This window comes from Physeter macrocephalus, chromosome 21 (assembly GCF_002837175.3).
Source record: "Physeter macrocephalus isolate SW-GA chromosome 21, ASM283717v5, whole genome shotgun sequence".
Taxonomy (NCBI): Eukaryota; Metazoa; Chordata; class Mammalia; order Artiodactyla; family Physeteridae; genus Physeter; species Physeter macrocephalus.
Genome location: NC_041234.1, coordinates 15,841,698 through 15,856,593, shown reverse-complemented (window position 1 = coordinate 15,856,593; position 14,896 = coordinate 15,841,698). Strand labels below are relative to the sequence as shown.

General features: G+C 34.9%; 1 protein-coding gene across 15 annotated transcripts in view; it reads left to right on the top strand.

Moving 5' to 3' along the window:
- DMD (dystrophin) overlaps positions 1-14,896 on the top strand; it is a 2,398,628-nt gene that overhangs the window by 1,527,590 nt on the left and 856,142 nt on the right. For all 15 annotated transcript variants that reach the window (XM_055081921.1, XM_055081920.1, XM_028482834.2 and 12 more), the window contains 2 exons: positions 2,504-2,651; positions 5,234-5,383. In XM_055081921.1, coding sequence (XP_054937896.1) covers positions 2,504-2,651; positions 5,234-5,383 — 298 coding nt within the window. The remainder of the gene's footprint in view (positions 1-2,503; positions 2,652-5,233; positions 5,384-14,896) is intronic.

Sequence of the window (14,896 nt, the reverse complement as noted above, 5' to 3'; positions counted from 1 at the left end):
AGCCCTCTGCCTTTTCATCTTGTCTGTCTTTCTGTGAATGTCTAAATATTTTTTTTTTTTACAGTAGGTCCTTGTTGGTTATCTGTTTTAAATATAGCAGTGTGTACATGTCAATCCCGAACTCCCAATCTACCCCTCCCCCACACCCTTCCCCCCGGCATAGTTTTATTTTTTATAGCCATTTTAGGTTCACAGCAAAACTGAGTAGAAGGTACAGAGATGATTTTTTTTTGTACTAAGTCTTTGAAATCTGGTGTGCATTTTACACTTACAGCACACCCCAATTCCCTTTACATCATTTCAAGTGCTCAGTAGCCACATGCGAAGGTGTCTAGTATATTGAACAGAACAAATCTAGACCCTCATAGAGTGCTGTAATGACTTTGGCTTTTTATGTGAATGAATTGGCAAGCAATAGAAGAGTTTTGAGTGCAACGGTGATATAATATGACTTGAGTTTTCACAGGAGCCCATATATGACTTGGGTTTTTATAGGATCTACTGTTTTGAGAATAGACAGAGAAGATAATGTCTTCTCATGTGCCCCAGGTAGACTTTGGACAAGCTCCCAGCAAAGAACTAAACTGAGGATAGATGAGTACAAATCCAATAACCGGATCTGGTTTGGGGAATTAGTGTAACTGTAGTTCTCTCAATGCCCTGTCTTTTCACAGGCTGTGAATAAGATCTCGTTTCATGCTTCAAGACCCAGGTAGACCATTATCTTCTCTGGGACATCTCCTATGCCCTGCCCCAGAAATAACTTATGCTCTACAATATTCCATCATAGTCCTAGATTTACATGCTTCTTCCCTCTCGTGGACTGTGAGATTCTCGAGGCAAGGTACATAATACATTTATCTTTGATTCTAATGCCCAGTTGAGTCACTGGAAGTAAATGAGCCCCCAACAAATATGTGTTAACTTGAAGCAAAAAAAAAAAAAAAAAAAAAATTAGCCTCACAGCCCCCAAATGGAAACGACTCAAATGCCCACCAACAGAGATATATTATATATTTATACAATTTAGTACTATACAGTGAGAAGATAACTACACACAACCCGGATGATGATTGTAAACATTATATTGAGTGAAAGACAATGTATATGATTCCACATACATAACGTTCATACAGGCAAAGTAATCACAGTTGACTGGTTACTGTACAATTGGAGGTAGTGACTGCAAGGGTCAAGAGTGGGCCTCTGAGCTTCTGATAACATTCTATTCCTTTTCTGGTTATTTGGTGTATCCATTTTTTAAAACTATATTGAGCTATGTAGTTATATGTACGCTTTCCTATATGTATATTATACTTCAGTTAAAAACTTACATACCAGAGATATATAGTTTCCCAAAAGACAACAAAACAAAACAATGTAAATTATTTTCAGCAAAGCTTATTTTGCTCAGCTGTGTTATGATTCAATATGTAAGAATAAATTTATGGCTAATTGAGTAACATACAGTATATGTGTTTTTATAATTAAAAACTTTCACTAGTACAACATATGTTAAGTATTCTAAATCAGTTTCCCTCTTTCCTCCAAAAGGATTATGAGTCATAATTTGGAAGACATTTTAACATGCAGTAATTTAGTGTCTTCATTTAATTCTCTTGTTTTTACTTTTACCTTACAATTTTCCATAAAGGTGTATTTTTAAAATTAATTTATTAATTTATTTTTGGCTGAGTTGGGTCTTTGTTGCTGCGCGCAGGCTTTCTCTAGTTGCGGTGAGCAGGGGCTACTCTTCGTTGCAGTGTACGGGCTTCTCACTGCGGTGGCTTCTCTTGTTGCAGAGCACGGGCTCTAGGGCACACTTCAGTAGTTGCGGCACATGGGCTCAGTAGCTGTGGCGCACGGGCTTAGTTGCTCCGCGGCATGTGGGATCTTCCTGGGCTAGGGCTCGAACCCATGTCCCCTGCATTGGCAGGCGGATTCTCAACCACTGCGCCACCAGGGAAGCCCTGTAAAGATGTATTTTATTTAAACATTTTAAAACATGCAACTTCATTTTAGATACTTACTCTAGTGAAGTTGTTCTCAACCAGGGGCACTTTTGTCCCCAAGGTGATATTTGACTATGCCTCAAGACATTTTTGGTTGTCACAACTGGGGGGATGCTACTGGCATACAGTGGGGAAAGGCCAAGGATACTGCTAAACTTCCTGCAGTGCCCAGAACAGCCCATTCACAACTAAGGATTGTTTAATCCTAAATGTCAGTAGTGCTGAGGTTGAGAAACACTGCTCTAGTTTAATAACATAATGTTGGAATTTTAAAATTAGAATTTTTTTCTTGACCAATTTTAATCTCACCTTTTAGAGATTTTTGAGGTATTGAAATTGCTCTGTGAATAAATTTTCTTTAAAAATATTATATTGTTAACAACTTAAAAATGGCTTATTTTATTGAAAGTGCAATTTTTTAAAGTTTTCTTAAATAAAAAAAGAAAGTTTGAGAAATATGTTATTGATAACAATTTTATTCTTTTCTCCAGGCTAGAAGAACAAAAGGATATCTTGTCAGAATTTCAAAGAGATTTAAATGAATTTGTTTTATGGTTGGAAGAAGCAGATAACATTACTAGTGTTCCACTTGAACCTGAAAATGAGCAGCAACTAAAAGAAAAACTTGAGGAAGTCAAGGTAATTTTATTTTCTAAAATCTCCCAGGGCCTACTTGTATTAAGAGTTTATGAATCTAGGGGCAGTTCCCATGAGGCCCAGTTGTTAGGACTCTGCGCTTTCACTACCGTGGCCCGGGTTCAAGCCCTGGTTAGGGAACTAAGATGCCACAAACCACACGGTGGGGCGAAAAAAAAAAAAAAAAAAGAGTATATGAATCTATTTATTTTAATGTATTTAATCATTGATTTCCTGTCCGTTACGATATTGATAGTTCCTTACTATTTTTTCTCACAACTTTATTTTGTCTTAGCCCAGTGAGTATGTATTTTTTATTTTTTTTTTATTTTTTTTTATTTTTTTATTTTTTGTGGTACGCGGGCCTCTCACTGTTGTGGCCTCTCCCATTGCGGAGCACAGGCTCCGGACACTCAGGCTCAGCGGCCGTGGCTCACGGGCCCAGCCGCTCCGCGGCATGTGGGATCTTCCCGGACCGGGGCATGAACCCGTGTCCCCTGCATCGGCAGGCGGACTCTCAACCACTGCGCCACCAGGGAAGCCCAGTATGTATATTTTTAAAAGTGTGTATGGGATATATATGTGTGTGTGCCTGTGTGTGTAAAATACATGGTGATACTTTTTAAACTAATTTAAAATTAATTTTAGACTTAATGGAGAATTCCACAGCTCCAAATAATTTCAAAAACTGAGGAGAATCTTTATAGAAATAAATGTCATTTCTTAGGGATGATCTTAATTGCCAAATGAGTCTCACTACTTCAGCCTTTAATTAAAGGCATTCGATTTGCCTGAAGCAATGTTTTGTTTTGGTTTGTTTTGTCTGTGGTGTTGGGGAGGTGATGTTGGTTCACTTTCTATACTGGTTGAATAGACTTCCAGTTTATTCAAGTGGTTTTTCATGCCTACCTACTGTACTGTCTGCTTAATACTGATTACCTCTCCTGGCTGACTGAGATGCTTTGATTGTGCAGATGGATGAACTTTCATGGTTTTAGTTTTAGGAAAGAAACTCTTGGATCTGTTTTACTTTAATTCTTGAAGGGAAGGTAAAAGGGAAAGTGAAATTAACATTTAATCATCCCCTATTTTATACTAAGTAGTAGATGTATTTACATCTGCTATTTTATTTAATCTTATCAAACTTTGAAAACGGTTGTTATTATCCTCATTTTACGAGGTCACACAATCAAAGGGAAATGGAACTGCTTCTTTATCAATGATTCGGTTGGTTTGCCCATGCAAATTAGACTCCATGTCAACTACTTATTTCTGTGAAATAAGAAATGTGTACCTGAACAGAGGATAAAGTATGAAAAGAAAAATATTGCTTAGTTCAATAAACAAATATTGAGCACCTACTATATGTCAGATAATGCACTAGGTATTTGAGAGTCAAAAAATAAAAAGTTTTTGATCCATAGTTCATTTGAAGACGGTTATGCCATGGAAAAATCAACTCAGTCTGTTCTTGAAAATTCATCTTTCCTAAATGTATTGAGTGTTATATATAGCAATCTAATTGATAACTCATTTAAGAGACATGTTTAGTGGTGTTCACTTATTAAGAAATATGCATTGATTTCCTTTTTTCCTTAGACAATCTAGATCAGCACTGTCCAATAGAACTTTCTGTCATGATGGATATGTTGTACATTATCAGTTTTAGTTAGCCACTAGCTGTATGTGCCTTTTGAGGACTTGAAAGGTAGCTGATGTGACTGAGGAATTGAGTTTTTAATTTTAATGACTGTTAATTAATTTAAATTTAAATAGCCTCATGTGGCAAGTGGTACCATATTGAACAGTGCAGCTATAGATGACACAAATAAATAAAAGACAGTTAATAAAACTATGGTAGTTTTGTAGGTCGTGGGAAAGGGCACTTTTAATGTGATGTTAAATGAATAAGAGAAATTCAGGGATGTGGAGGTGTCAAAATTAAGGGTTCTTGAATGAACCCGGCCAAGTTTGAATCACAGCTCTTTTGCTTGCTTCTTTTGTGTCCTTGGACCTGCTATTTAACCTCTCTGTCTCAGTTTCATTCTATGTAAGAAGAAGATAATAGGATATACCTCAGAATTATTATATAAAAGTTAACTGAGATAACATATGTGAAGAGCTTAGCACAGTGCCTGGTACCTGGTATGTTCTCAAAGTTAGTTATCTCTTAATATGATAATGCAATTTCTTACTCAGTGGTATGTTATAGTATGGAGACCTAATATCTGAGAGGATGATTAAATTTGTCCAGATTGTTCTATTTCTGAGGGGTGTGTTTTTACACTCTTGACACTGTTTGGGGTATTGTTTTAGAGCTCATCATACTACATAACATTTTTCTCTTGAAACAAAAAATCTCTGAGGGATAAGATATTCTGATCCTTTCTAGGATGGGCTGATTTACTTGGGAGTGGGCGTTTTAGTCCACCAAGCTCTGTGCTCTGTAGAAAACTTGGTATTTGAGGAACCAGTGGGCCTCCAGTCTTGCTTCATTTTGATAGACTAATCAATAGAGGCAAAGACAAAGTAGTTGGCATTGTGCTGTAATTCATTTTAAACGTTGTTGCATTTGTCTGTTTCAGTTACTGGCAGAAGAGTTGCCTCTGCGCCAGGGAATTCTAAAACAATTAAATGAAACTGGAGGAACAGTGCTTGTAAGTGTTCCCATAAGCCCAGAAGAGCAAGATAAACTTGAAAATAAGCTCAAGCAGACAAATCTTCAGTGGATAAAGGTTAGACATTAACCATCTGTCCTGTCACATGTGTTAAATGTTGCAAGCATTTCTTTTGTTTCATGGTGCTTAATTGGTGGGGGTTGGGGAGAGGGGCTGGTTTTGTGGATTGGTATTTGTGTTATATATTTTTTTAAACTTGACCATTTGATTTGGCTGTATGATTTGTTGTGGATGGAAGGAATGGTGATGGTGATCGACAGTATGTTCATGACCAAATGCCAAGATATACACCACTATTGCTTTATATGAAATATTCTAAAGAATTAGACTGGAAAACGGATGAAGTGATTAATTTAGTGTTCAGGTATATACTGACAATATTAAAGCAAGATGGAGGTGGTCTAGCTCAGCAAGTATCATAAATCAAAATTACTTATCCTTACCTATAATATAGACTTAATCAGTGATTAATGCATGATAAGCTTCTCCAAAAGGTGTTTTATTTATTTATTACTATTTATTTGCTTATTTACTTACTTGTGAGTCTTCATCTTTCTAACTTGGATACTTTTTAAATCTAGTATTTTAAAATGCTTATCAAAGTAATGCATACTTATTCTTTAAAACCAAGTAGTGCATAAGAATTTATAATGAAAAGCAACATCAGTTGATCCATCACTATTTATCGAAAAGCAGTCTTCTTCCCACTGCACTGCTGTGGCAATTTTATCATAAATCAAGTGAACATATATGTATGAATCTGTTCTGGATTCTCTATTCTCTTCCATTTGATTATCACTGTCCTTCAACTAGTACCACACTGGCTTTATAACAATCATCTTTCAACAGCTTTATTGAGATATAATTAATATACCATACAATTCACCCATTTTAAAGTGTACAAATCAATGGTTTTGGTATATTTACTTTTTAAATTGTGCTAAAATATATATAACATAAAATCTGTCATTTTAGCCATTTTAAGTGTATAATTCACTGTCATTTATTATATCCACAATGCGAAACCATTACCATTGTCTATTGCTAAAACATTTTCATTACCCCAAACAGAAATTCTGTAACCATTACGTAATAACTCCCCAAATCCCTACCCCCGACACCCCCAAAAAGTAACCTCTAATCTACTTTCTGTCTCTATGAATTTGCCTCTTCTAGATGTTTCATATAAGTGGACTCACACTATATTTGTCCCTTTGTGTCTAGATTATTTTACTTGGCGTAAGGTTTTAAAGCTTCACCCATGTTGTAACAGGTATCAGAACTTCATTCCTTTTTATGATTGAACAAGATTATATTGTGTATGTGTGTATATGTATGCAATATATATACACATATGTATGTGTATATATACATGCATGTATACATACAATGTATATATGTATATATATACCTGTATATACATATAATATATACATACATGTAGGTGTGTGTGTGTGTGTGTGTGTATATACACATACACACAAACCCAACATACTTGTTTTATTAAAAAAAATTGGGGATCTGGTAGTGTAAATCCTCCAGCCTTATTCTTCTTAGTCCAGAGTGTTTTTTGCTATTTTTGATTCTTTGGTTTACCAAATAAATTTTAGAACCAACTTGTCATTTTTTATGAAAACCTGCCAGGATATTGATTGGAATTGTGTTGAATTTATAGATCAATTAACATTTTTACATTATTGAGTAATCTAATCCGTGAAAATGTTACATCCCTTCATTTATTTAGGTCTTCTTGAATGCCTTTTTAGAAATATTTTGCAGTTTTCAATCCAGAGGACCTGCACATGTTTTATTAGATTTAATCCCAGGTATTTGATATTTTGATCCTTTTATAAATGGGGTTCATTTCATATTTTATTTTCTTTTTGTTGCTGGTATATAAAAATAGATTTTTTTTTTTACCTTAAGCACACATCCGGTGTCCTTGCCAAATTCACTTACTAATATTAATGGTTTGTAAAACATTTTGGATTATTTTAATGTACACAATCGTGTCATCAAATAGAGGAAGTTTCTCCCTTTTCAATCCTTATGATTTTAATTGTTTTTGCATAAACTTGGACCCCTAAAACAGTGTTTAATAGAAGTGGTGATAATGGGTAGCCTTGGTTCATTCCCTGTTTCAGGTGGAAAGCTTTCAGTAATTGATCATTAAATACGGTGTTTCTTGTAGGACATTTTATAGATCCTCTTAATCAGATTAAGGATTTTTTCCTTGTTCCATTTCTCAAGTTTTTATTATGAATATGTATTGAACATATTCATATACTTTCTCTGCATTTATTAAAATGATTCTATGATTTTTCTCCTCTGAGTGTGATAAACTACAGCCATTGTTTTTGGAATGTGAAACTACCCTGGGATTCCAGAAATAAATTCTATTGGTCATGATGTCTTGTACTTTTTATAGATTGCTAGATTCAGTTTTCTAATATGCTGTTTATGATTTTTATGATTTTTATCTTTGTTCATGGCAGGAAACGGTCTGTAATTTTTTTTGAATCCTTCTCGAGTGTTAATAGCATTGTTAGACTAGTCTTATAAAACAAGTTGAGAGGTGCTCTCTTTCTTTGTTCTGAAATAAATTGGTGAAGACTGGTATCATTTCTTCCTGAGATGTTTGGAAGAATTCACTTGTAAAGCCATCAGTGCATGGGGTATTATGTTTTGTTTTGTTTTATTGTTATTGTTGGGGTTTTTTGGTGCAAAAGTTTTTGATAATTGATCCATTTTTTAAATAGATACAGGGATGGTTAGATTTTTATTTCTTTGTATGTCAGCTTTTTTAAGTTGTGTCTTTCAAGGAATTTGTCCATTTCCATGCTGTTTTCCCTTTTGGAGCTGTAGACTTTGTTCATACAGCTAGTGATCCTTTATATATTTATATTTAAGAATGAGAAAATAGAAAGACTGCAAGCTCTAAGTACCTGGATGGGTCTTGTTAACTGGGATATTTTACTCTATGTGCTAAGGTAGAGAGCTGAGTCTTGTTGAAAGAGAACTTCAAAGTCTATAATGCAGTGGGCTTTATTCTGAGGTATTTATACCAACTGCTGAGATTCCTTCCAGACACCAAGTTCAGTTTCTTTAGGTAAGAACTACACTTATTGTTTTGATTTATGTTTATTTTTGCCTGTAGGTAAGTGCTAAGGGAAGACCATCCATTGTGTGGTAGTTTTGATATTGACACAAATTTTCATCTACAAACTTTCAGTACCCAAATTTTGCATGCTTCTTATTCCCAAATACCATGACATCTTTAATCCAAATGCTCTCCAGGTTTTGCCAAGTTCAGATCCCCCTGTACCTAAGGCTTCTTCTCTCTTCCTTTATATGTCCTCATATGTACTTTCTCCATATGTGCTTTTGACCTTCCAAGGATGTTTTGAAACCTCTCATCCACTTTTGACTACAGTTCTACTACCTTACTGAGCATATTTAATACCTGTTAACTTTGTTCTATTCAAAATATAAAGCAAATTGTAATCCTTTAAACCAGGAGCAAAATCCATGCCAAGAAAATATTGTAGAACTATAATTTTCATGTAATATAAAATGGCTTCTTTCAAAAATGGCACAGTTGCCTCTAAAGAATTGCTTGTTATTCATCAATACTCAACTAAATTGAGAGGTGTGAACAAGTTATACTGAGAGAAGTTCCCGTATGTAGATGATTTGAAAATAAAATAATAGAGACTTAATTTTGAATTGTGTCAGGATATTCATTATATTTTTTAATTGATGATGCTGAAGTTCTTGTAATGGATCTTTTACATGACTGATAAAATATTTATGAACTGAGTACCAATTATATGGCATTAAGTTCAAAATGTGTGTTTTGATCTCTGTAATTCAAGCAACTAGGTATTTGGGAAAAAATCTTTTACTTTTATCTATCAACACTATTTAAATTTTTTGAGTTAATTTTTTTCCTACTGAAAAATATAAAGTTTCTTCCTTTAATAATTTCAAAATAGCCACGTAAACATATAGACACTTGCATCTGGAGGGAATGTATTTTCCTAGTAATTAAATTTAGTAGCCACATAACAATACAAATAAAATCATTCCTCATAGGAAGAGAACAAGGAGGAAAGATGCCCCAAATTATTCCACAATATCTCAGTACATCTTGATATTACAAAAAGGAACACAAAAATTATAATTGTAGGAAATGTGAGAGAACTATCAAAAACATACAATAGCAGCTTGGTGAATAGTGAAACGTGAGTCAAGCTTTTATCTTTTGTGCAACAGAATAAAAAGTCAACTTTTTATGATAGAAAATTAAAACTAAGACTATGAGTACCATCTTGTGTAGACTTACATTGCTATGTCACTCATAATATCTGTCTTATCCCAAAATTATAATTTTCATACTATATCTTTGCCACCAAATGTCATAGAAGTTGGAATGTTATTCACTAGTCATATTAAAAATTATTTGTCCCTTCTCAATCCCTCTGCCACCCTATCCCTGTTGGTTTAAATTTAAGAATAGAAAATGAATGATTAGTGCCAGATTTATGTCATTACACAAGTCAACAGTTTAAAAAGAATAAGATGGTCAAGATGATCAAGAGACAGTCTTGATCATCATTAAACCTCAGATTCTCAGTCATTAGAAGAGAGAAGAAATAATGGAGACCCCTTCCCTGTATTCTCCAGCACACTCCTTCATCTAAAGGCTAGAGTGAGTGTTATAATTGTAACTGGTAGGTCATGGTTGCTGGGGTACAAACATGCCAATTCCTTAACAGTTAGTGTCTTTAAAACTGTCCTACTATAACAGTATCTGGTGGCAGGTGCCTTTCTCCACAGCTAACTCTAATATGTTGTACCCTGTATATTTAGCCAACTTACCGATTACTTTGGCACGTTTATGTTTTATTACTGAAGAGAGAAAACAGCGATGGGAGGTAATATAGCTATTCCTTTAAGGGAGTGGTGGACTGTATAATGGGTTTGTTGCAAAACTGTGTTAACTTGCCGTGGCCTGGGTAGCATCTTTTGAGAGCAGAGATGGAAAATGTTGCTTTGAAGCTGAATATAGGTCTTGGTTTAAATTGTGGCTTCCTCCAGATAAGGATCATGAAGTGATATCCTCATTTTTGCCTAATACATATTTTGAGCTTTACAGTCTAACAGTAATATCCTTAAGATCTACAAAATGGGAATGTTATTAAAGCTAGCCTCTGTGTTTTTCTCTAAGTGTCTCACACATGATCTTCATACACATGTCTGATTCTGTGTTGATTTCAATATTTATCACTCATCATATTTCTTTGCATGTTCTCTGAACTTTGTGTGTGTGCATGCGTGTGTGTAAGGGGTTCTCCCTCCCTTCCAACCTCTCCCTATCTCTATTACCCTCTTCCTTTTTTCTCTGTTACATATGTCTTTGCCTATGAATTTATATCTTTCTATTGTCTACCATGAATCTACTTTTCTAAATTCATATATGTCAGGTTTTTTTCTGCCTGGGTAGTGTATGCAACACATTCTCTCCTACTCTCTCTTTCTTTGACTCTACCTTTTAATCCTTCTTTCATCTTCTCCTGTCCTTGTCACTTTGTGTCCCCTTTCTTCATTGTTCTTTTTGTGCGTGATGTGTAGGTATTTTTTCAACTACCCATTATTTAGAACCAAAATATGTTTTATCAGCCTTAATTTTTGAATCATCTTATAAGCTTCCTATACTTGGTTGAAAAGGTGGAAAGATGGAACATTTATTTTGTAGACTCATAGGATTATTCAGATGGAAGGAGCCTAACGAAACCCAGTTACTTTCACATGTTCTAGATTAGAACACTGAGTCCTAGAAAGGTTATGTGACTTATTTGAGAACACATTATTTAAATGTAAAGGTTATTCCAAATTAAATGGTTTTTTTTTTTTAACTTTTCAGTGAAGCTCAAGTAGTTTTTCTGTGGATAATATGGTAGAAAGAAAGAAAAAACATGGTTTCCCATGTTATTCCATTGCTCATTTGAAGGAAAAAAATTGAGATTTCTTTTCACTTAAAGAAACCATATGAGTGTTTTTGCTTTGCTTTTTACCCTTTTTGGAAAACCGGATGCTATGTTTTCAAATTATTTTCCAGAACCTTCTTTACTGTGGAACATTTGTAATTGTGGAATACAGGAGCACGTGTTTATGTTTCAGAATTAGTTATATGTCTACTATTTTTGATGTTAAATAACTTAACAGGTAGTATATATTATACATTCCTATTAGTCACAATAAATAAATTTCGTTTTATTGAATACATTTAAAATTTTGCCATTTATTTGTAAATAGTAAATTACTATTTTAATTTGTTAAGGCCTAGGCATTATTAAATAGTGCATATAAAGACTTAAAATATTTTACGAACACAAATAAGAAATTTTGCTGCAAGGCGAATTTCAGTTAGGTGCACCTTAACAAAAATATATGATCCACTTTACCTAGTCATAAATAAGGTTTAAAAATTAATATATGTAGCAAACTTTAATATAGGCATAACTTTTGTAATATTGATAATAGTACAAGGATTGTTTTCAAACTAAATCACAAAATAAATATTATGAAAGTAAAAATACATATGGTGAAACTCATAGGCCAGAAGATCTACAATATACAAATGACTGTATCTAAATTTCCAGAAATCTGGTTCATTTTGTATTAACCCCTAATCGTGTTACTTCTTAGTATCCATCTAAGCAGTAAACATTTTAGATTTGTTCTTTTTATTTGTGTCAGGTAAATAAATGTTTGGTCTTTTTCCAGGTATGTTTGTCATGTGATGCCAGCTGTTATTTGCCATTGCTATAAATCTGGAGACTAAAAAAGAGAAAGTTAAATCAAGCTAAAGCTCAGCATTTCCATTCCTTGCTCAGAAATGAACATTTGCTCCGATTGATTATTTTCCTAGCAAAGGCCATGATTAATAGATTGTTCTAGTAGTGACCATTCAATCCTTCCCTTAATGTGTGAACTACTTTTGTTAACTACAGAAAAGAATCTTTGCAAGAAATACAAAAAACTGGTATTTACCTATTTGCTATTAAGATACATAGCCTGATAATTCTTGAAAGTCCATCATCTTGGAAGTTTCTTTTATATAGTTAATAATTACATTGTAACATTTATTCATTCATTTAAATCATTCATTCAGCAGACATCTAATGAGTGACCACTGTATGCCACATGCTCTCCTAAGGATATCAGAATCAGTTCCCACCCTTGCCTTATTTAACGGACATTCAGAATTACATAGGGCTTGGCATTTTAACTACTCATATCTCTAATTTGTAGTTGCTAAATAGTTTGAAGCTGAGAGTTGAGTGGCAGAGTCGTAATTAAAAGTTTATAACATAAGCATCTTTGACTTTTCTTCCTATAAGTTCACACTAAGATACGGGTCCTTACTAGGTTGTGTGTCATGAGTCATGGTTTTGCCTGTTGTCCCATCACAATTTTCAATAGCTCCCTCTTTCACTGTCATGCGTGAGCTCCCACTTTGGGAGACTGAAAAAATATTTAAGGTTTACCCCAGTTATGAGAACAAACATCAGGCTCTTAAAGGTGGGCCTGGCCCAGTACTCAATAAGTATTATTATCATCACTGCTAATGTTCTCTTGACACTTCTGTAAGTTGAGATGTTTGGCCTGTCCCAGAAACCTGTTTGCCATTACTACCAAATTAATCACAATTTAATAAGTTTATAATAATGTGTAGTTTTTAACTTTCCAAATGATTGAAGTTTCAGGCAATGCCAAGAATATGGATCAGACATTTTACAAACAAAAAGTAAACGGGAGTTGTGAGGAGGCAGTTTATCGTGGTGCTTAATAGTGAGGATTATGGATTATAGATTCTACCCTTCAGTTATAACATCTGCAAAATTCAGGTAATCGTGTAACATACTTTCCAGGTTGTGGTGAAAATTCAGTGAGATAGTGCATGGGAAATGCATAACACAGTATCTGGTGCATTGTAATTGGTCAAAAATGTTAACTTTAATTTAAAAATTAGGTGTAATGTAAGAACAGAAAAACACGAAGACCAAGCACGAAACTCTTGCTGAGTCACCTTTTTTTCAAGTTTGGTAAGAGGACTTAACATGAGGTCTAACGTCTTAACACATTTTTAAGAGTACAATACAGTATTGTTAACTCTAGGCACTGTATTTTATAACAGATCTCCAGAAGCTTTTCATCTTGCATAACTGAAACTACATCCATTAAACAATTTCCATTTCCTTCCCTCCCTCCCTTGCCCCTGGTAACCATCATTCTACTCTCTGTTTCTATGACTTTGACCATTTTAGATACCTCATTTAAGTGGAATCATGCAGTATTTGTCCTTCTGTGACTGTTTATTGTTGTTGGGGTATTTTGGGGTTTTTTGGTTTTTTGTTCTTTTTGCTAAACATAATGTCCTCTAGGAAGATCCACATTCTTGTATGTGAGGGGGGATTTCCTTCTTTTTTAAGGCTGAATAATATTCACCATCTTATTCAAGCAGTTATAAATATGGCTCTTAAGGAGAAAGCTAAAATATGTGCCACCATTATGAATCCAAAAACTGGACCAGAGGAGAGATAGAAGCACCAAAACTAAGAAAGAACCCTAATGGAAGGCACAGAGAGTTTATAGCCTGTGGTCTCCCTTTCCACTGATCTCATTATTCTCATTATCTAGGACTGGCTAGCAGTTCAGTTATAAAGTACTGAAAAATGATGGGTTTTTTTCTCCTCACATCGGCCATGAAGTAAGTCCAAGTAGTCCACCATTGTTTTCAAGCACCAACATTTTCACGCTTTAAGTATGACCATAATTTAAGATGACTTTTTTTTAACCCTGATCATCTTTGTAATCTACTCACCTGACTTTAACTCAGAAATCCAGACAAAGTGTAATTGAGCCTTCACACTGCTTCTCCGCCCGCTTCCCCTCCCTTCATTCTGCATGTTGGTTTCCTCCATTTTGGTGGAGTGAGTGATGAGAAAGCATTTGTAGAAAGTTTCATTGGAGCCAGATAACGTTCTATCAGGAAACTTCAACCTAATTCTAGATAATGTGTTCATTTCAATGCAGTGCTATTTTTAAAGATAAGAAAGAGCAAAGAAAAATCCAACATGCACTGTAAAGCACTGATACTTGTGCAGCAACTCATTTCCATATTAAAACTTTACTTTTCCACTCTACACATACAGAGAGTGTGCATGGAGTATGTAAATTTGTCATTTAAATATGCTGTGGACCAGACTTTATTAAAAAGGTAAACTAATTTCAGATGAAAACCAGATGTGCCTATTCTTGGCAAACTTTTCTCCCCTGTTCACAATGAATTTAAAATGAAAGAAGTGGGCTTCCCTGGTGGCGCGGTGGTTGGGAGTCCGCCTGCCGATGCCAGGGACACGGGTTCGTGCCCCGGTCCGGGAGGATCCCATATGCCGCTGAGCGGCTGGGCCCGTGAGCCATGGCCGCTGGGCCTGCGCACCCGGAGCCTGTGCTCCGCAACGGGAGAGGCCACAACAGAGGGAGGCCCGCATACCACCAAAA